Source organism: Ursus arctos, unplaced genomic scaffold, assembly GCF_023065955.2.
Source record: "Ursus arctos isolate Adak ecotype North America unplaced genomic scaffold, UrsArc2.0 scaffold_16, whole genome shotgun sequence".
Classification (NCBI taxonomy): domain Eukaryota; kingdom Metazoa; phylum Chordata; class Mammalia; order Carnivora; family Ursidae; genus Ursus; species Ursus arctos.
In genome coordinates, this window is record NW_026622830.1 from 59,497,518 (window position 1) to 59,520,618 (window position 23,101).

The window sequence follows — 23,101 nt, forward strand, 5'->3', positions numbered from 1 at the left end:
GCACTTGGAGAATCTGGTATAACAAATATTCATGGGAGAACGGAAGGACAGTGGCTCTTACATCCCATATACTTTTGACAGCAACAGCATAAACCTGAACAAACTGTACATTCTTGGTGCATCACTTCAGCTGAAAATGTGTTCTGTGAAGTATTCTTTAGTCCTTAGTAATTCATTTTTGTATGAGATAAAAGTACTTCAACATACATTAGAGAAAGCAGAGTGGTGATTTTAAAATTTCAGCAGTGACCATTTTTTAGCAGTTCTATCAGCATATTAATTGACGTTAAAACCCATCAAAGCCCATTTGGGAATGAAAAAGAAAGTTTGAGATGGTTCAGTTTTGTGTATGATATTTGTATTTATTTGTATGATAACACTTAGTTATACTTTTATTAAGTCTCAGTGCACCATTCAATAATGATTCATGGGCTGTGGGTTTCCTGAAATTGTATTTCATGGAATGAGCAGTTAGAAAAAGTGAATCTGCACAGCCAAGGAAACAGTCAAAAAAACTAAGAGGCAGGGGCGCCTGGGTGGCACAGCGGTTAAGCGTCTACCTTCGGCTCAGGGCGTGATCCCGGCGTTATGGGATCGAGCCCCACATCAGGCTCTTCTGCTGTGAGCCTGCTTCTTCCTCTCCCACTCCCCCTGCTTGTATTACCTCTCTCACTGGCTGTCTCTATCTCTGTCGAATAAATAAATAAAATCTTAAAAAAAAAAAAAACTAAGAGGCAGCCCACGGAATGGGAGAAGATATTTGCAAATGACACTACAGATCAAAGACTGGTATCCAAGATCTACAAAGAACTTCTCAAACTCAATACGCAAGAAACAAACAAATCAAAAAATGGGCAGAAGATATGAAGAGACACTTTTCCAATGAGGACATACAAATGGCTAACAGACACATGAAAAAAGGTTCAACATCATTAGCCATCAGGGAAATTTAAATCAAAACCACACTGGGATACCACCTTATGCCAGTTAGAATGGCAAAAATTGACAAGGGAGGAAACCACAAATGTTGGAGAGGATGTGGAGAAAGGGGATCCCTCCTACATTGTTGGTGCAAATGCAAGTTGGTACAGGCACTTTGGAAAACAGTGTGGAGGTCCCATAAAAAGTTAAAAATTGAGCTACCCTTTGATCCAGCCATTTCACTACTGGGTATTTACCCCAAAGATACAGACATAGTGAAGAGAAGGGCCATATGCACCCCAATGTTCATAGCAGCATTGTCCACAATAGCTAAATCATAGAAGGAGCCAAATGCCCTTCAACAGATTAAGAAGATGTGGTCCATATATACAATGGAATATTACTCAGCTATCAAAAAGAATGATTACATAAATTTTGCAGCAACATGGACGGGACTGAAAGAGATAATGCTAAGTGAAATAAGTCAAGCAGAGAGAGATAATTGTCATATGGTTTCACTCATTTGTGGAACATAAGAAGTAGGAAGATTGGTAGGAGAAGAAAGGGAAAAAGAAAGGGGGATAAACAAAAGGAATGAACCATGAGAGACTATGGACTCTGGGAAACAAACCGAGGGCTTGGGGAGGAGGGGAATGGGATAGGCTGGTGATGGGCATTAAGGAGGCACGTATTGCATGGTACACTGGGTGTTTTACGCAAGTAATGTGTCATGGAACTTTGCATCAAAAACTAGGGATGTACTGTATGGTGACTAACATAATATAATAAAAAATATTATTATTAAAAAAAAGACAAAGAAGTGGTAATGGCTTTCTTCCAGACCGTTGGTGGTGGCGTGGGGCAAGAGATGGTGGCAGAGCTGGATGGCGGCGGCCTGTAGAGCCGGAGAAAAACCATTCCAACAGCAGCACCTTGTCTGACCGAAGACTCAGCAACTCCAGCCATTGTAGCATTGAGGAAGAGCACCGCCCCGTGTATGAAATGGTGCAGCGGATTCTCTTGTCAACGCGAGGTTATGTCACCTTTGTGAATGAAGTCTTTCATCAGGTTAGTGTGTGTCTGTGTGTGTGTGTGTGTGTGTGTGTGTGTGTGATAAGTTCATGAAATTGAAGAGACTTGTTCTTGTTCTTTTGCGCATAGTCCTGCAAGAAATACTACTGATGAGTTGGGCTACATTACTGGACTGAATAATGATCCCTCTAATCCTGCTTTTAATTTGTCATGTGGAGTGTTGTGATTTTGTGTATGATTCTTTAAGATTTTGTTTTTGTAAAATTCCTACATGTGGAGGGGAAATTCTATATCTGAGCAAATCATTCCAAAAATACCCTCACGTGTCGGTAAGAAACTTGAAACCCAGAGGTAGGTGGGAAGAAAGCTCTTGCCGAATACTCATCAACCAATGAACATGGCAAAGAGGAGCCCCAGGCTGGTGTTGTCCCAAGGGCCAGAGGGAGCTCTGTGGAGGCTCTGCAGATGGTTGTACTTTCCCTGCAAACACGCATGGCATGAACGTGTGATTGAAGTATTTATGACGTAAGAGGAAAAAGTTGGGTGGGGAGGGGAATAAGGGGAAAGCAAGGGATGACGCTGGTACAGCACCCTGGTGGTGGCCACTGTGGTGAGTGAAAAGGGAGGGGAAGTACAAACAAGAAAGCAGGTGCAAGTGCGGAAGAAGATGGCAGAGAGAGACCAGAGGCCAGGCAACGATTAGCAGCCCTGAGCTACAACCGGGGCTGGCTCTGCCCCCCCAGGGGCATTGTCCAGAGACATTTTTGGTCATCACAACTGGAGAGAGGGCAATGCTGCTGGCATCTAGTGGGTAGTAGCCAGTGATTATCCTACAGGCATAGGACAGGGCCTGCACTAGCCCACGACAGGAAACATCAGGCCTCAAATGTTAGTCGTGCTGCTGTGGAGAAACTCTGACAGAGGAAACAGAACCCGTGGTGCAGCGGAGAAAACAGCAGACCTGTGGTGTGGGCTGGAGCCACTGGCCACCTGCATCTTGGTACCGGTGCCCTGGGAGACAGAGCCTGGCTCTTTTGTGGGTGTGTGCATGTGATGGGGACTAGCTGTTGAGTCTGGGCACACGCACAGAAGGTGAGGCCCCTGAATGGCAGAGACCTGTGGTCCGTGGGGAGAAGGGGAGGAGCCCTGTGCACACACGTGACCGGTGCATGTGCAGTATGAAGAGCTTTCCGAGGAGGGGCAAGACTTCTAGATAGCGATGAACCCTTTCACTTCTGAGACTGTCATTAAGGAAAAATCAACCAACAATGAAAGTCCCAGTGTAATCCACAGCAATCTGGAGGTGTTCACGTATTTTGTATTTTAGTGAATAAAAAGGTTGGACTTAAGAAAATATTAGTGTAATATTCTCACTCCCTGACTGTGTCTTCTCTGTCTCATTTCTTTGCCCCTGTTTTCTTTGACCCCAGATTCCAAGAATTGACCAAGTTCTGGGCTTGAGCCTCTTCTGCTGTAACTCCACGCTTGCCTCCTTCGGGCTCGGAGCCAGCAGCCATTTGGCGTGAGACTCTCACTCAAGCTTTTTGTCTGGACCTTGCTTCTTGTTTGCACACTTGCCTTTTAAAATGCCCCCTGGTGACCTTGTCTGACATTCTAGTGGTGTCTTAATGATGACGAGGCCAGAGCTGAGCTTATTTTCTTCCCTAACATCAGCTTCTCCTCATGACTTGACCACTTGTTTAACAGGGCTTGTGTTCTTGTGTGCGTATTAATTTCAGCCCTCCCGTGCTTCTCGTCTCCAGCTCCTCCAGTGAGCCATCCCTGGACAAGCCATGCAGGGGGCTTTCTCACTCCTGCTCCCTCCTTTTCCTTTGGCCGTGGTTAGCAGCATGCTCCCTGGAGCCCCGCACCTGCTGTGTCATCCCTTTCTAGCCTATACTGTATATGTCATGCTGACAAAACATTGTTTTATCATAATAGTCCAGGACTTAAAAATCTACCCTAGTCTGTCCATTAACGTTGCCCTGTTGCGTTCCTGTTGTACCCACGGAAGGTACTTGGTAACCATTTAATTTGAGTTGAAGTCAGCAAGGTCATATAATTTAGGATAGAGGTCATATTCTTTATAGAGTAAAGGACTAGATCATAGTATTTCAGGCTTTGTTGATCACACGGACTCTGTTACAGCTATTTAGCTCTGTCTTTGTAGTGAGAAAGGAGACATGGACAACACATAACGAAGAAGCGTGGCTGCGTTCCCGGGGAACTTTATATAGGAAAGTCACTTGGCAGGCTGGATTTGGATGACAGGCCATACTTTGCAGGCCCTGATCTGTAGCAATGTTTTAAGCTCTTGGATGCCAGTGCTTACTATAAGACTAGATATGATTGACAAAGCTTGTAAATTTTGCACACGAGATAATGCTAAACTGATGTGGTTTTACCTTTATTGTGTAAACTGTTAATTTACTATATGGAAAGTTTTGTCTGCATCCATTATTGACATTGCACCGCTGGCAGAGGGTGCTCTAAATTCTGCATGCCATTTAGTCCTCACTCCAATCTAAATTCAGTTCAGAAGTAGCTTGGGCCAAGTAGGTAACTGCAGACTACTTATGACCGAACTTCTGAGACATCTTTGTGCCGTGAAGCCAAAAAACATTTTATTTACACCTTCTCATTATTCTTCATCAAATCTAATTTGAAAGCATGTATGTGAAATTTAAAATGTAAGGGTTGTGCATGTGAAAATACTAAGTAGAGATTCTTGAAGGGGCGTGGGTTTTAACATTGCATTCTATTGCCCTCTTGAGGTCAATGATGTATTATTCTTTTTTGGGGGGGCGGGATTTTTTTGTCTGTTCTTTTTTTTTTTAATTAATAATATTTTTTTTATTCTATTATGTTAGTCACCATACAGTACATCCCTAGTTTTTGATGTAAAGTTCCATGATTCATTACTTGCGTATAACACCCAGTGCACTATGCAATACGTGCCCTCCTTAATACCCATTACCAACCTATCCCATTCCCCCATCCCCCTCCCCTTTGAAGTCCTCAGTTTGTTTCCCAGAGTCCATAGTCTCTCATGTTTCATTCCCTCTTCTGTTTACCTTCCCTTTCTTCTCCTACGGATCTTCCTGCTTCTTATGTTCCATAAATGAGTGAAACCATATGATAATTGTCTTTCTCTGTATTGTTCTTTTCAGGATGGCAAAATGTGACTTGTTTCCTAGTGATTTCGTTTTCAATTTTAAAGTGTTCATTGACTATTTAATATTTAGGCCTAAAGGCCATTAAAGTTTAAAATGTACATTCAGGAAGCTCGTGTTCTCAGTGAAGGAGGTAAGATGTGTGTGTATGCACCAGAGAACAGTGCATGATGGAAGAAGGTCAGATGTCCATGGGTGTGGTGTCGAAATAAATGCTGACAAGGGGCCCCGAGCGCAGAGAGGCTCGTGACAGGGGCTAACTGTGCAAGTCTCCTTGGCCTGGATGGTTCGGTAGGTTGCAGGCAGTGGAAATAGATGGTAAATGAGGGGAGATGAGGTTCAGTGGTGCTCAGGGCAGCCTCAGTTTACTGCTGCCCCCAGCAGGCAGGCTAACAGTGAGTGGTAGAAGCTTCAGGTGGGGCAGTTCTGGTCTCGGGGTCACTCCGCTGGAAACTTGTCTTCTTACCAGTGTTTTTCTTACCTGTTGTGACCATTTGTAGGTCATGAAATCACTTATCAAAAGCCAGTCTTTTGGGGCGTTTGGGTGGCTCAGATGGGTAAGCGTCTGCCTTCAGCTCAGGTCATGATCTCCAGGTCCTGGGATCAAGCCCCACACTGGGCTCCCAGCTCAGCGAGGAGTCTGCTTCTCCCTCTCTCTCTCTCCCCCTGCTTGTGCTCTGTCTCTCTCTCCCAGATGAATAAATACAATCTTTAAAAAAAAGGCCAGTATTGTTTTAAAATAATGGAATAGAAGAGAATAGGATGGACTGAAACATTTCAGAGTACCCTGCATATTCTAAGGATTAGTATTTCTTTGTAAACCTTCTAAAACAACATTTATTATCCAAATGCATATATGCTTCTGTAAAATGTCTTACTTAGGTAATGGGTCTGAAAAGTTCAAAGCACTGCTCTAAAGGTTATTTGTCGATTATGTTGTTTTGTTGGTGTTGGTTTTGTTTTAAAAAATAACTTTATTTTTAAAAAAGTGAATATTCATTAGACAAATAGAGTCCCAAGCCAATCACTCAAAATACTGCCATTAAGCAACCCCTGTTGATGTTTGTAGAGTATCATTCCAGGTATTCCTGCATGTGTCTATTTGACTGCTGGCCTGGCTAGCTAGAGAAGCAAATAAGAGCCTGGCAGAGAGGAGATGGGTAAGGCAGGATATAAACAGAGAGCAGCCTGGCAGACAGACAGGAAGGCTTACAGAGGAGCTGATGGACATAAACAAACTGGCAGGCAGGCATAGAAGATGAGACAGGTAGGTGTAGACAGGCCAGCTGGCAGAGGTGGAAGTGAGCAGGGAGGTGTAGATGGACAGGTGCGTAGGTGCAGACAGACAGGCAGACAGAGAATTTGGCAGGCAGTTAAAGATGGACAGGGGCGCCTGGGTGGCACAGCGGTTAAGCGTCTGCCTTCAGCTCAGGGCGTGATCCCGACATTATGGGATCGAGCCCCACATCAGGCTCCTCTGCTATGAGCCTGCTTCTTCCTCTCCCACTCCCCCTGCTTGTGTTCCCTCTCTCACTGGCTGTCTCTCTCTGTCAAATAAATAAATAAAATCTTTAAAAAAAAAAAAGATGGACACGCAGGCAGCCAGCCATGGATGGGTGAAGGTAAAACCAGACAGAGGTTGACTGAGGTAAAGGCAGAGACAATGGGAGGGTATGTGGAGGCACCGGGGTGGGGGTGAAGGATTGACAGGTAACTTTATGACAATGGAATCTTAATTCTTAATGATGCTTTTGTGCGTTTTTAATGAAGAGCTCTGAATTTTATTTTATTTGAATTTGACAGCAGAAAAAATAAAGAGAAACAGAATTGTAGAAATTCAAATAAACATTTCCTTTAACACAAGAAATATTAATTACCAAAATATTTATCTATAATGAGAAGATTAAAATCACATTAAGGTGGTGGCATCAGTTTTTATCCCCGTGGTGTAATTTTAGATAGCACTTATTGATTTCTTAAGAAATCTGAAGAAATTATCAGCCTGGTATTTTCTTCAGCCTCCTGTTCCCATCCACTTATTTCATTATATTATCAATTGTGAGCCTGAATTTACTATTATTTGCAGTCAGTTTTGGAATTCTGATGTGCAGAGTTGTTCAGTCTTGGTTCTGAATTTAGCTACACTCTCCTCCTGGTGTCCTGAGTCCTAACATGCTTGCTTTGATGCACTTCTTGGATGGCCTTGTTTTGTCATTGAGTGGGTGTTTTCAAGAAGGTGTCTTGAGGCTCTAGTCCCTGAGTTCGTTTGTGATGAGGAATGTTTCCCTTTTGCTTTTCCACATGAAAAACAGTTTAACTGGGTATAATAATTTCAGATCACCCTTTCTTCCAATTAGGAATTTTCAAGTCAAAACTTTCCTAGAATTTTCAGTATGAATACCTTCAACATGTTTAAAGTAATAAAAGACAACTTGGAAATGTTTCCAGGAAACAAGAAATTATAACAAACGACTAAGCAGATTTGAATAATAAGGAAACAGAACTCCTAGAGATGAAAAAAAAAAAAGTAATAATTGAAATAGTAAAGGAAAACCTTAGTGGGTGAGTTTAATAGCAGGTTAGGTACAGCTGAGGACTGAATAAACAGAATGACAGACCTGAAGAAATTATCCCAACTGTCCCCCAGAGAGACAAAGATGAAAAATACGAGAGGTCGAGACATGGAGAATACGGTGAGAAGGTAGGAAGCGTGTGTTCCATTCTTCTCTATCCTTATTTTTTTGATCTGCTGTTCTGCAAGTTACTGAGAATATCCTACTATAACTGTGGATTGGTCTATTTTTTTTCAAAGTCTATCAGTATTTGCTATACACACACACACACACACACACACATATATATATATATATATATTTGAGGCAAAATTATTAGTTTCAGTATGGATTCACAAATGTCATATGTTCCTTTGAACTGTTTCTTTCATCAGGAAGAATTTTTTCTCTTTATTAATACTTTTTTTTTCCTTTTGGGCCTCAAAGTCAGTCTTGCCTATTCTTAATATAGCTCTACCAGTTTTCTTTTGGTTAGTGTTTGCATGGTGTATCTCTCTCTTTTTACTTTCAACCTCTCTACATCCGGATGTTTTTGGCGTCCCCTTATAAATGGCATATGGTCTTTTAATAGTTATTAAAATCGAACCTTATAATTTCTATCTTTTGATTGGAGCATTATTCCCTTTACAGTTGACATAACAACTACTGTAATGGTGTATAAGTTCACTATCTTACTTTCTGCTCTCTAATTGTATTGCTGATTGTATTGAATTCTCTCAGGCTGGTTGTTTTTAGCATCCCGTTTTTCTCTTCAAGCTTAGTGTTTTTACACTCATTTGTAATATTTTATTGTTTGCATCCCTAACTTAAAATCTAGCATTAATTTCAACTTTTACCCTGTAAGTATGCACTCCAGTTCCATTTATTCCTTCTCAGTTCATATGCCCCTGCTATGTACAGATTTGCCTCAACTCACAATGCAGTTCTGTCCCGATAAAGCCATCAGAAGTTGAAAATAGAGTAAGTCAGAAATGCATTTAATACACCTACCCTACCGAACATCATAGCTAAGCCTCACCGACCCTGAGCATGCTCAGAACATTTACTTTAGCCTACAAGTTGGGCGATCTCATCTAACACAAAGCCTAGCTTATAATAAAGTGTTAAATATCTCATGGAATTTATTGGATACCATACTAGAAGTGAAAAAGAGAATGGTTATATGGGTACAAAATGGTAGTAAGTGTATCAGGTGTTTATCCTTGCGATCCCAGGGCTGACTGAGAGCTGTAGCCACTGCCACCGCCCAGCGCCACAAGAGAGTGTCATACTACATATCCCTAACCCAGGAAAAGATCAAAATTCAAAGTACAGTTTCTACTGAATATGCGTGACTTTCGCACTGTCATAACGTTGAAAACTTCTGAGTTGAACTGTCCTAAGTTGAGGACCATCTGTATTTGAATTCCATATTATGAATATATTATTTATATGTATACACATATATTATCTCTTTCATATTTATTATTTTACCCAGTTTTATTCTTTTATATATATATATTCATATATATATATTTTATCCAATTAGAGTTATCCAAATAATTACCTGTTTATTGCACTTTCATCTCTTCCTAAATCTCTGATCCAGAATTATTTTCCTTCTGCCTAAAGAATAACTTTTAGTATTTCCCTTAGGTCAGATCTCCTGGTAAAAGTTTTTCTCATTTCTGTATCTGAAAATTTCTCTATTTTGCTTTTGGTTTTGAAGTGCAGTTTTTCTGGATATTGAATTCTACCCGGGCAGCTGTTCTCTCTTTGCACATTGAATATTTGTTGCATTGTCTTTGAGAAGTCATGTGAGGTCACGTGGTAGCTCCTTTGGAGGAAATGTCTCTTTTTTCCTCTGGAAGCTTGTAAGATTTTCTGATTGTTCTTGGTTTTCAGCACTTTTACTGTAAGGTACTCTGTATTTACCCTGCTTGTTTGTGATTCTTGAGTCTGTGGATTGACATCTTTTACCAATTTTGGCAAAATTCTCGGGCATTCTCTCCTCAAATATCATATCTGCCCTCTTTTGCTAATCTTCTTTCCTTGTGCCTCTGCAGCCAAGTATAGGAGCAGCTTTTCATTGTGTTCTCTCTCTTGCCTTCCTTTCTGAGTAGGCCGTCCTTTCGTCTCACCGTGCTTCACTCTGGGTGTTTCCTTTGGTTTTTTCATCCTGTTTTCAGCTATGTCCATTCTGTTGTCAATCCATACCCACTGAGTTTTTCATTTTGGTTATTTTATTTTTCAATTCCATTTCCATTTCTTTTTGAAACTTTCTTTATCCTGATCTCCTATGTCTTTAAAGTATTGTCTGGTTTTTATTGTGGTGTTGTTAATGTTGACTTCTTTTCTCATATTTCTGATTTTTAATGAATATGCTACGTATCATATTAACCAGACAGTTTGTACAAATCATTTGGGTTTTACTGTGACCTTATTTTCCTACAGAGAACGTTTCTCTTTGCTTCTTACGAGGAGGATAACATGATATACCTTTGATTTTGGATTTGGATTACCTCATTGTCTACATTTGTCCAAACTCATCACATGGTTCACTTAACATTTGTGCATTTCCTGATTTATAAATTTTATGTAAAGTACCATAAAGAAATTTTGAACTGTAAGGAAGTGATATGCATGTTGAAATGTTTAGGGGTGAAATGTACTGATGTTTGCAGATTTCTTTGCAATGCATCAAAAATAAAATGGGTTGAAAGAAGGATAAATAGGGGTGGGTTGATAGGTATGTGGTAAGAAAATCTAGCAAATGCTAATGGTAGAATCTAGGCGGCAGTACATGGTATTCACTTTAAAGTATTTCTACTTTATTGTATGTGTGAAAATATTTGTAATACAATTTGGAACAACATTAGACTGGGACAACATTGTACTTTGTCATATTCTTCTTTGTCTTTGTTGATTGTTCTTGAGATACAAGTCAGAATATTTGTTACATTGATATGTTACCTTCTTGTTATAACACAGACTCCTCTATTCTGGAATTTGATATGACATCAATGGAAATATATATATTGCATGAATCCTTGTTACACTAAAGTCTGCCTGTCATTGGATCCTGTAGCGTGAACATTAAGGACAGTATGAAATCTCTGAATCTTGAGATTTCAAGACCTAGAATCATCGCTAACTTACTTTGTAACCTTGGGAAAATATCTCATGTGTTCTGAGCCTCAGCTTAATTTTTCATCTATGGAATGAAAACACTTCTGTAGTATTGAGTTCCTCTCTTTGTGTTTACCCCTCAGTCAGAAATATTCCTTAGAGCTAATACTCAAAAGGCAAATACATTTCTCCTTTACCGTTTTGTTTATATGTTTGGAATCTTACATTAAATCAGAAGTCTTACATGCATATGTGTAAAGAGAGTCTGTAATGTTCAAAAGTTCATGGGGTGCTCTGTGGCTCAGTCAGCTAAAGTCTGACTCTTGGTTTTGGCTCAGGCAGTGATCTCAGCATCATGGTATTGAGCCCCATGTCAGGCTCTGTGCTCAGTGCTGGAGTCTGCTTGCTCTCTCCCTCATCCTCTGCCCTTCCCCTGCTGGGCACATGCTCTCTCTCTCTCTCTCTCTCTCTCTCTCAAATAAATGTGAGAAATCGGAAAAAAGAAAGTTCACATCAATGTGCACAGTGCTACAGCTGGCCAGAGGCTCTCTTTCATGTGTTTTCTGCGAGCCGCATTCACTAGCATACCAGTGAGTACAGACACCTGAGTACAGTCTTGACTCATTGGTATGCTGGTGAATGTGGGCTCCCAGAAAGGGATGGTAAGGTGGAAGGGAGGGGCGAAAAAGAAGGAAGGAAGAGAAAGACAAAGGGGAAGAAAAAAGAAAGGCTCCAATTATTAGCATTTGCCAACTTCTGTGGTGTAAATAATCCTTCTGTCACCAGCATGACATCCCTGCACATGGAGTTAGGCGGAGGAGTGACAGTTGGCTGCAGCTGGCTGCAGTAGTCTGTCTGTTGTCTTATACTCAATTTCTAATTCATTGGGTTGTATAACTGTTATGGTTTATATAGCCACTTAAAGTATCTGTGTAGGCGTGCATGTTGGCTATTTTTGTGAAAAAAATATTCAGAATACAGAAGTTATTTTTAAATTGCATGACATTTTCTGGCCCAATTGAAAATGCCTTTTCTCTTCAGCAAGTTTGGTGTGCACAAAAATATCTGGCTCCGTATGTTTCAGAGGAAAGTCTGAACTTGGTGGTGGTGATTAGAAATGTCTGTTATGCGTCTGTTACAGTGATCTGAGCAGGTGTGGAGTTAAAGGGAGTCTTCTCTTTTTATTTTAGGCATTTTTGTTGCCTTCCTGTGACATCGCTGTAACAAGGAAGGTAGTTCCAGTGTACAGAAAGTGGATTCTCCAGGACAAACCTGTGTTCATGGAAGAACCAGATAAAAAAGAAGCTGCCCTAGAAGATGCTGAAAAATTAGGATTTTCAGAGACTGACAGCAAAGAGGTAATACGTTGTCGCTTGTTTCAGCTGGGAGTACACGTATTTTAGCAAAGTCTACCCGATCGGGCGAGGGTGCCAGTCAGTGGGGCACAGGCCGGCGGGGCTCTTTTATCGTAGTTGCTTCTCTCCAGTTGCTGAGTTCCGTGAGGACCTGCTTCAGTGAGGCTGCTTCTGGGCTGTCTTCAGGATCATTGGTCACCTCCTTCCCCTCAGGCTAGGTCCGGCTGTGCATGGCAGCTTTGTCATTCACTGTGGCGGCAGACTTGTTTTATGAACCATTGTATGTTCACACGTCTGCGTGTGAGACTAAAAATGTCACTGCAGTATTGGTATTGACATGTTTAAACAAATAGCATTTGAGAAACTAAATTTAGAATGTTTTGGCAGTCTTGTCTTGTGCAGTGGCCTGCCCAGAGCAGCCGAAAGGACTAACCCAATAATGAGTGCTATCTCTTCTCTTAAGAAGCCTCACTTCAGGGCTGGGTGCTGTCCTCAGAGTGAGTGCTGCTGGAATGGAACTTTTCGTCCTGGTTAGGTAAAGCTAGAGGCTGGATAAACCTAAAACGACACAGTGGGATCTCTTCCTGAAACAAAATATCTGTCATATTTCTATTTCTGGCATGCTGTTTTGAAACTAGTCTGAGAAATTATTTTTTTTAAGATTTTTATTTATTTATGTGACAGAGAGACAGCCAGCGAGAGAGGGAACATAGCAGGGGAGTGTGAGAAGAAGAAGCAGGCTCCCAGCGGAGGAGCCCGATGTGGGACTCGATCCCGGAACACCGGGATCACGCCCTGAACCGAAGGCAGACGCTTAAGCACTGTGCTACCCAGGCGCCCCTGAGAAATTATTTCTAAAAGTGGGTGTTGCAGCAATTAACAACAAACATTTAAGACTATTTGTAATCAAAGGCATATCACTTTTAAATATCTGTATTAATTCCATAATTTTTGATTTTTTAATATTGGTGAAATCATTTTAATAACTGGTCATGAGGTCAAAATGAATAGATAAGCAAATGGAATTTATCACACATTTTAAAGGTCTGTTTTAGAGACTCATTCAGTCACTGGACCTGCGTTTATTTCTTCAGCACATACTAAACACTAGGCACTGTTTGAGGTGCTGGAGGTGGTGAACAAAATGGAAAAAAGACTCGCCCTTCTAAAACCTCTATTCTCATGAATTTTGGTGAGTGTAAGGAATTAAATATGTGAACATGTACTTCTTCCCCCTCCGTTAACTGGTTTTTATCTTCTAAAGACCTCATCTGACGGTTCTCGTCATAAGCGATCTTCCAGTTGGGGACGAACATACTCCTTCACGAGTGCAGTGAGCAGAGGATGTGTGACGCAAGAAGAAAATAAGAACGGGAAAGCCAGGGCCCAGGCTATGCTGCAGGTACGTGGCTGCCCGGAAACATAAAGACCTCCGGTTGGAGTCCATTTGAACATTTTGTTTATTGTGATAGCATCATTAAAGTACGGGGATATTTGTATCTACCTGTCAGTAAACAGCTCTTAAGTTCTCATTCTGAGTTTTCTTCCTGACCGCTCATCTTCAGTTTGTAAAGATTCTTTTCTAGTCGAAGGAGACCTATGAGCTGGTTGCAGTTTTTGAGAGGGATTATTACGCAGTGAATGTGAAATGACTGAGATCTAAATCTTAAAAATCATGTCCTGAACACATATGGGGAGTTAGTCCGTCATCTGGACTCTAATTTGCAAGACAAGCATGGTGATTCTATAATCCCATAAAGAATATTCTTCTTAAAAATTGCCTGTTTGATGATAAATGCTCTACTTTTTAAATCTTTATCTGTATGAGTATTTAAATAGAACCAGTGCCATTTGGGAACATTGGAAAGAACAACTTTGGCTGATCACTTAATCTTCCCAGACCTCAGGATTTTACCTCAAAAATGGGGATTGGGAGATTGATTACCTCTTGGCTCCCATCTAGGTGGAAGGTTGTTAGGTCTCTAAGTGAAAACACAGAATGCCTCTTTTTCCCCTGCTCCCTGGCGCCCACCTTCTACCCCATATCCACCTGAGGTAGCATAGGCATAGCTTGCCTGTTGCCCAATTTTCAATGACATGCTTTTGTCATCCATCTCTCAGTAGGATTCCTTGTCATGGTATCCTTTTTGCTTTCAGGTTCATTAGCAGTTTAATACTCCGTAACTATTGAATCTTCTCATTTTTCAGTGAAAATCAGCAAATAATTTGAAATCAACTTGAAACAAAATGAAGATGATTTTACTTGAGTAGCTTCAAAGAACTCCGGTGCCAGTTGTTAGGAAAATCTGTGCCCTCAGCAGAGAAGTGCATGCCGGAGTCCCTAGCCTGTGTCCCTTGGTATTCCTTGTCCTCCAAGTGGATTGCCATATGCCATCCTCAGCCATCCCACTGCCAGTATCTCCCTAGGTTCAGGAGAGTGTTAATTTGTTTTCTGAAAGGATGAGTTACATCAACTTGGCCAAACCAAGAAAAAATATTTTCCACTTGATTGTAGCACAACAGTGTTCAAAAATGTTTAGTTTGGATTCTAATAGCTGTGTTTGTTCTCTTTGTATCCAGTATCTTTGGTCCTTTCCTTGGTTCATTAGGAAAAAGTGGCCAAGTACAGGTTGAATAAGCTAGTACTCTTCTCCAGTTGCTGTTGAGAGGTACAATTTGGACGTATTAATTTTTTTTTAATTTTTACCTTAACCAGTACTGACATGGTAGTAAGAAAGATTCATGGAGTTGGCATTTTGATCTTTTTTAAAAAAGAAAATGAGCGGAGAATATAATATATGAAGACTCCTCACTTTTACTTGGGAGTATGCAAAGTTTCCAATTCACATCAAGAAACAAAATACCTTGAGTGAAAGATCTGTCTTGCAGCAGATCGTCTATGCCATATGTCTTCCAAAAACATGGCCGCGAGGGGCAGCTGGGTGGCTCAGTCGGTTAAGCCTCCGACTCTTGATCTCTCAGCTCAGGTCTTGATCTCAGTCAGAGTAGTAAAAAAATAAAGTGGCCACTAAAATTATACTACCACTGCTATAGTTGGTTAGTCAAAAAGTTCTTTGTTTTCCTTTTTCCCACTTGAAATCTAGGAAAGTCTTCACAATTGCTGTTATCATCTGTTACCAATTATTACAGTGCTTATTTAGTAATTCTTTCTAGAAAAGTAGGCCCTGACACCTTTTTAATCTTGCACAAGATAATCTTAGAGGCTGTCAATATTTAAATTCATCCACTTGACTTTTGAGCATGTTTATTTTAATTTCTTCGGTCCGTTTGTGCATCTATTTTAAGATGTTGTGTTGATAGATTTCATTCCCAGGTGAGCCAGAGAATTCTGTTTGTTCCCAGATCCTTTGAATTTGTACTGCTGAACACAAGGGAGACTTAAGAAGGCATAGGATCTAGGTAGATGGTACCCATCCACCTTCATTACCAGACTGACAACTCAGTCTCCTAAACTGAAGGGTCACTGGTGTCGTCTGTGTCAGTAGTAACACAGTGTTAACTTTACTGTAGTGCCCCTAAGCAGTCACTTACGACTACGTAATAGGCCACATCTGTGCGTCTCACCATTTTCTACTGAAACACCCCTGACAGGAATGGACAGTGAACTTGTACCCCAAAGGTCTGAGGTAGAGTGTAGAGCTGTTGGCTGGTCATCTAAGTTTTTTTAAATCTGATTTTATCTCAAGAATTCACTTAGGTTTTATATCCTACTGCCTAATATCGTTCTCCTAGTCAAGGTATATGCACCTGGAAGCTATGTACTGTTGACCATGTGGCCGTGCCGGTTTCCTGCCTCCCTACAGCTACTAGAGATCTGCGCCCGTGTTGGGTGGTGCTGGCCGTGCTTCCTACCTGCAAAGTTCATGTGCTGGGAGATTCCACAGCAATCAGATGGTTTTTCCCAGCCACTGTCTGACCACTGCTCCTCTTCCTCTCCCCGTCCCCGACCCCAAAATTTCTCACCCAGAAGCAGTGATCCTATCTTACTGTTTTCCCCTTTTCTTTTGAGGTAATGTAAAAAGAAGTCTTCAGAAACTTTTCTGATTCATAAATTTTCTAAAGTTGCACTATTAATTTGTATTAATAATTTTTTTTCTAGGAAAGGTCTTTCAAGTGTGTCAGGTGATTCTAAGAGAAGCATTTTAAAAAATCTTGAGTATGTGTTGGTACCACTTGCCTTAGTTGAAATAACTCAAAGGTGATTGTTTAGTAGAGGGAAATTAATATCATTATCTTTAAGAAAAATTTGTTCAGATTTATGTGTTTAGTTACATTTATATGTTTAATGTAAAATTTGTTGATTTCAAGGTATTTTTGATAAATGCAACAAACGTCTTTTTGTTGGAACCATGTCCTGAACTTCCCATGCTCTTAAGAGAACCAGCTGATGCCTGTAAAGCTGTTTTGATTATTTGTAGGCGCATGATAATGGAGCTTACAATGAATAAAAAGACATGGTAAGTTTATTTCAAATTCATTAATACTGTAAAACAGATGTTTCTCTTTTTCAACATAATAATTAGAACATCAAAGCCTCCACTTACTGATGGCTTTACAAAGTGAACAGTAAGATGATAATCAATCTTCTGTAACAGTTTCTGTGAATTATGAAGAAGGTAAGTATCTAGCACTTTGATAGTTTATTTTTATTATTGGCTTTAAAAATGTTACTGAATGAAAAGTAGTCATATTACTTAATAGTAGATTTTTCCATTTTAAATTGTCATCAGACTGCTTTGTGGAAAAGCAATGTAACTGGTGTTTTCTATCATTCTTCATAAGCCCAGGAGAGGTTGTTAATTGCTCTGAAATGCTGTTAACTGATTTTTATTGCTTCCAATTTGAAGCTTTAAATTCACTTTGGAAAACCAATTATCTGAAATGACAGACTGTCAGAATGACCGAATAATAGTACCGTCAAACATATAGTGGCGCCATGAAAATGTGCTTATGCGAAATGTTTTCATTTTTCTCCTTTGTTTTTGTTTGGTGTCTCTGTGTTTATAATACCCCTGAAAGTACACAGTGCTGTGGGTTTTTCCCATGCCCCCGTCCCATGATAAGCGCATCACTCCAGCTTAGGAGGTGCTTTCAGACATTCTCAGCAACGGAGACCTCAGAGCCACTCTGTAACCCTCTTTCTTCATGCCCCTCAGTTCTGGTTGTAAAATGCCTCTCCAGCCTGTCCTTTACGTGTTCCTCCCACCCATCGCTGCCCTGGGGCGGCCTGGCTGGGTCAGCCCTGCTGTCAGTGGGCTTTGGCCTCTGTGCTCAGTGCTCAGGGCTGCTGCAGACCAGCTCTGGTGGCCGCTTCCCTCCTGGAAGTCCTCAGTGGGGCCCCGTTACCACACCTGTGTTCTGGATGCTTTTTCTCGATGTCCTTGAGTCAGCACTAAAGGGAAAGCTCTGTGTGCACCTGGTGGAAAGCATAGAAATGAGGCAGGACTGACCTGGCAGGGGCCCCTAGGGCTGTGGAGTCCAGCCTTTTCCTTTCTCCCATGAAGGGAGGGTGGGCCCAAAGGAATCCCATCAGGTAGCAAGTTCACTGGTACAGAAACCACAGGAATCAAAATGATTATTTTAGGATGTAAATTCCAGGGGTGCCTGGGTGGATCAGTCGTTGGGCATCTGCCTTCAGCTCAGGGCGTGATCCCGGTGTTCAGGGATCAAGCCCCGCATCAGGCATCTCTGATGGGAGCCTGCTTCTTCCTCTTCCACTCCCCCTGCTTGTGTTCCCTCTCTCGCTGGCTGTCTCTCTCTCTCTCTGTCAAATACATAAATAAAATCTTAAAAAAAAAAAAAGAAGTAGAATAGTTGTTGTACCGAGAGTTTTGTCTTCTCCCAAGTTACAGCCAGGACTAGCTGCAGACACCAGAGGATTTTGAACCAGTAGCTTTGTTCATGATAATAGCTGATTTCTCCATAGCTCAGATCCTGGTTACAGTTGATCAAATAAATTTTGAGACGCTAAAAGAAAATCAAGATCAAGTGCTTTTTATTTTAAAGTTCATTTTATTCCTAGTAATTTAAAATATTTTGTTAAAACTCATTCTTCTTCCAAATGAGGGTGATTCAGTTCTCTTGTTGGCTAGTTGGTTTTAGACGCTCATGGTGGCGTGGATCCGAGCAAACCTGTGTGTGTACATTTCTCGAGAGCTCTGGGATGACTTCCTCGGTGTGCTGTCCTCCCTCATGGAATGGGAAGAACTCATAAACGAGTGGGCCAACGTCATGGACTCCTAGACAGCAGTGCTGGCGAGAACTGCTTACGGAGTTGAGATGACAAACCTACCTCTAGACAAACTAAGTGAACAAAAGGAAAAGAAGCAGCGAGACAAAGGTACTTCTACTCTTACAGAGGAATACCAGATGTCTGAGATGGAGGCGGAGTGTGTCTATACATATAGGCAATTAATGCATGGAATTTTGGAATAAACCATACAGGCCGTGTCTTTTTAATGGTGGTGTTGGATGGTGTTTCATAGCACTCTGTCCTCGTAGTAAGGATGATGAATTTATGAAGGGGCTGTGGAGGAAGAAAGAAGATGAAGGGGAGTAGCAGTAGTAGCAACAGGAATAATAATAATGGCTCGTGCTTGTATGTATTCTCTCTCTTCACCCTCTTGGTAACTTCTGAGTTACTATCCAGGTATCACAGACAGAAACTGAAGTACAGAGAGTCCATGGTGATGGGCTCACTCAAGGTACCTAGCTGAGAAGTGGGAAAGCCAGAAATCGAAGCTGGGCAAGTCCAGCTCCAGGCACCACACTAGAAAGACGTATTCCAGTGCCTGCTTAGGCAAGGTAGAAAAATTCTGAGTGTTTCAGATGGGAGTCATTTTGGCTTTTTTTGTTTCTAGATAAAAGTTGTTTTGAGACCTCGAGTCAGATCAAGGTGGAAAACATCAGTGGTGGTTTCTACTGGGGACAACAGTTTGTCTTCATTACTGTTTTAAGGCTGTGACACAGTCTTGGGATTAATTCCCTTGTACTCCAATTTATTGTGTAAAGATTTTGAGGCAGTTCATAGAAGTACCTATAATACAATAGATAAAATGGGTAAGGACACTGGGGCAAATTTAAAGGGAGCGGAGTTGCCGGAGTGGTTAAGATGCCAGAATGCATGCCAGAGAGCCCCGTGTGCTTGCTAGGGAGGGAGAAGGGGAGCAAGCTTAGATGTGACTCTGATCTTCACAGGGTTACAGCAGAGGATCACAGATTACAAATGGGGAACATTGACAGCTTAGGTGATACATAGCTTTTCTTGGTCCTAAAACTTGGGAGGAGTTTCTTCTCCCAAGATGCATAAAGTATACATTGCTTGCTTTGGGTAGACTATAGCCTCAACAATAGCCTTATTATAGACTGTATCAGCTTTTCCTGTGTGACAGATCACCCCAAAACATAGTGACTTAAAGGAACAGCCAGTTGTTTAAATCATGATTTTATGAGTTGGCAGTTTGGGTTGGACACAGTTGGGCAGTTCTGCTGGATTCCCTCCTGTGTTTGTAGTCAGCTAGGCTGTCAAATAATCAGCCAGGCAGCCCTAGGGTTGGCCAGCTGTCAGCTGGGGCAGTGATGGGGGGACTTGGCCACATACCTTTTATTGCCCAGCAGGCCAGCTCAGGCTTTTTTGGTGAGGTTTTAGGTTTCCAGGAGCAGCAACAGGGCAAGCCCAGATTTTCCAACGCATTTCAAATCTCTGCTTGCTCATTTTGCTAGCAAAGCAAGTCATGTGATGAAGCCCAGGGTCATTGTGGGAGAGGCCCACAGAGGATGTGGATGTGGGGAGGTGTGAACCAATTATGGTGATTACTTAACCATATAAACATGTCATTAATGGGACTGATTCTTATAATATCTTCGCTGCAGTCTGTGAGTGGCTGTATTTATTTATAGGAAGGTAAACAATCTGAAAAACAGTTTATGGAATGATACAGAATGAATTCAATTATGTAATTAATGCCTTTGGCAAATATTTCCGATTGATCTATCATCTTGCTCATGAGGAGATAATGCTAAGTGAAATAAGTCAAGCAGAGAAAGACAATTATCATATGGTTTCTCTCATCTATGGAACATAAGAACTAGGAAAATCGGTAGGGGAAGAAAGGGATAAAGAAAGGGGGGTGATCAGAAGGGGGAATGAAGCATGAGAGACTATGAACTCTGAGAAACAAACTGAGGGCTACAGAGGGGAGGGGGGTGGGGGAATGGGATGGGCTGGTGATGGGTAGTAAGGAGGGCATGTATTGCATGGTGCACTGGGTGTTATGCGCAACTAATGAATCATCGAACTTTGCATCAAAAACCAGGGATGTGCTGTATGGTGACTAACATAATATATTTTTAAAAAATTTTTTTTAAATTAAAAATAAAAATGAATTCAAATGTTCATTATAAAAATACTTGCCTTCTAAGCACTGGATTTGTGGAAACAAAATATACTCTCAGGAACCTGGGTGTGAAAACGACCCATAGGTGGCAGCCACCAGCACATTACCTGTGCAGAAATCTCTGTCTCGGTCTCTTATCTCCTGTATTTCTCTTGGACCCTTGACCACTCATTTGAAATACTTGACCAGAGCTCTAGGAGAGGAAAGCAGAGAAGTGATACCTAATTTTGCAACAAGAGAAGCTGCCGATTATATACAGTTGGATTTATGAAATCTGCTGAGTAACACAGGCTGTGCAATGAATGATAAGGAAGTCAGCCTTTAGATTATTTTTCTTGTCTTATCCTTTATCAGGCTGTGTTCTATTCTCCGAAAGGAGCCACCGTGGGGAGATCCTGTTCTCTCAGCTGGCGGAGCCACCCGGATGTGGCCGAGCCAGTGCGATCAAGGAGCGCCACCACATCTGGGGCACCGGGAGCTGAGAAAGCAAGAAATATTGTTCGCCAGGATACAACTGGTAAACGTTTATTTAAGTGCTTCTGTGAGGTCCAGTTGCTATCTAAGATGGATTTATAGGAATAAAATGTTTTAAAAGCTTTAAAATTCGACTCAGAACATAAATACATGGCCTTTTATTAAGTAGGATGTTTCCGTATCTTTTAATTGTCTCTTCTGTTCTCTTCAAATCTGTTTTTGATACTTATTTCTGAATCATTCATTGTGAAAAAGAACTTGAGCTGTCACTACTGAGTGAGATATATGTGCAAAAGAGAGAAAATAGATATTTTGTTAGAAGCCTAAAACAAATAGATTCTCAGTAATCGCACAGCTGCATCATGTTGTTGAGCAGCGTGAATCTTAGTGTGGCGCTGTTCCAACACAGAAAAAGAGAATAATGCACATAGTTTGCAGGACTGGAGGGGTATATTGAAGTGCCTTGCTTCTGTTGGGAAGTGGAGCTTTACATGCCTGGGGCTGTTGTCCTTCTACCCTGTTCCCTCAGTGAAAAACAATGGAATGAAATCCACGGTCTCCAACCAGGCTCAGGCCAGATTCTCAGCTCCCTGAGGTCCAGCTCTGACCTGTGACCCCTACGTAGGACATAAGTCTTGCATGGGAAATGGCTGGGTGAACCAAGGTCCCCCTGTTCTCTAGGAGCTGTTCAAGAAGCTGCTGCCCCATCAGTGCCTGGGCTCCGTCTGGTCCAAGCACAACAAGCCTGGCAGTGAGCACCTGGCACCCACAGTCCGGGCCACTGTCGCCCAGTTCAACGGTGTGGCCAAGTGTGTCATCACCACCTGCCTTGGCAACCCAAGCATGACAGCCCGGGACAGGGCCATGGTGGTGGAGCACTGGATCAAGGTGGCCAAGGTATGCAACGGGAAGCCCAGCCGAGGTGCTCTCCTGAGTCTCGGGCACTGCTCTTCCCTTGATCAGGTCTCAGAGTGGAAGGCCCTGGTCTTTGCCCTAGGGACTGTGCAGTCCCTAGGCTCTTTGGTCCGGGGGCATGCTGACCTCGCCTTGTGTGGCCCTATGCTGGGATGCTCCGTTTCTGCCTGGCTCCTTCCTTGGAGTGAGGTAAAATCCTCCTCCTCCTCTGGGCCTCACGTGTGCCCTCCGGCAGGTCCCTGGACAGCGGTTTCCTCCAGCAGGAGCGCCTTCCCCTGAGGGGGACTGAAACTTGAGAGCCAATCAGGTGCTGGCTCCTCACATGACAGCCCATTCTCTTCCCTCCCCAGGCCTGTCAAACCCTGAGGAACTACTCCTCCTTACATGCCATCCTCTCGGCTCTGCAGAGTGTCTCCATTCACCGCCTCGAGAACACGTGGGGGAAGGTTTCCAGGTGAGTAGGCCTCTCTCCATGGAGGGACCAGGATGGATGAGGGAGCTCCCAGAGGCTTGTCCTCTTCCCCCTCAGGCAGCTTGGACCTTCTGGGAGGCGGCAAACCCCGACCACAGGACCTGGGCTGGTGGGTGCGTCTCTCAGCCTTCCTGGTGAAGAGGCCACCATGCCTCCCGCTTTAGAAATCAGTTTTGCCAAATGTCCCACACGGGGCTGAGCTGCATTAAATCTCTTCACGTGTTTCCTTGACAGCCACTAAGCTCTCTGCCCATTTGAACCCCAAATTGACCCAAACAGTGTTTCTCAATGAATATGGGAAGGGAGGCCCAGGACGAGCCACATGAGAGCTCCCTCCCATGTCCTACAAAGACCTTAGTGCTCAGAGGATCCCAGAAGAAACCCTCAACCAGGCAGGTTGACACTTTGGGGTTCTCAAAGAAAAGGCACTCGCACTCAACCCTGCCACATTATTCGTCCATTGATCGTGCCTCCCTTCCCTCTCTTCAGGAAGCCATTGAGGATCTTTCAAAAGCTGTGCAGCAAGGACACCGCACAGGGCAGGAACCTACTCATCAAGGTAGCCTGGAAGGTGCAAGCCTGGAAAGAGAGGAGGGGTGGGAGGGAACAGGGTCCTGCGAGGATGAAGTCGGGAATGGTCTGAAGCATTCCTTGGGGAGGG

General features: G+C 42.3%; 1 protein-coding gene across 3 annotated transcripts in view; it reads left to right on the forward strand.

Annotated features, from left to right (window-relative positions):
* LOC125282068 (ral guanine nucleotide dissociation stimulator-like) overlaps positions 1-23,101 on the forward strand; it is a 75,828-nt gene that overhangs the window by 50,805 nt on the left and 1,922 nt on the right. For 2 of the 3 annotated variants that reach the window (XR_008959654.1, XR_008959655.1), the window contains 5 exons: positions 1,763-1,989; positions 11,998-13,564; positions 16,492-16,640; positions 18,276-18,523; positions 20,934-21,179. Coding sequence is in view for 1 of the 3 variants with exons in the window: in XM_057313009.1 (XP_057168992.1) it covers positions 21,004-21,096; positions 21,735-21,950; positions 22,319-22,422; positions 22,930-22,999 (483 nt within the window). In the remaining 2 variants the exon portion in view is untranslated. Of the gene's footprint in view, positions 1-1,762; positions 1,990-2,009; positions 3,476-11,997; positions 13,565-16,491; positions 16,641-18,275; positions 18,524-20,933; positions 21,180-21,734; positions 21,951-22,318; positions 22,423-22,929; positions 23,000-23,101 lie in introns of those variants that run through there. The other variant, XM_057313009.1, reaches the window with a different exon arrangement.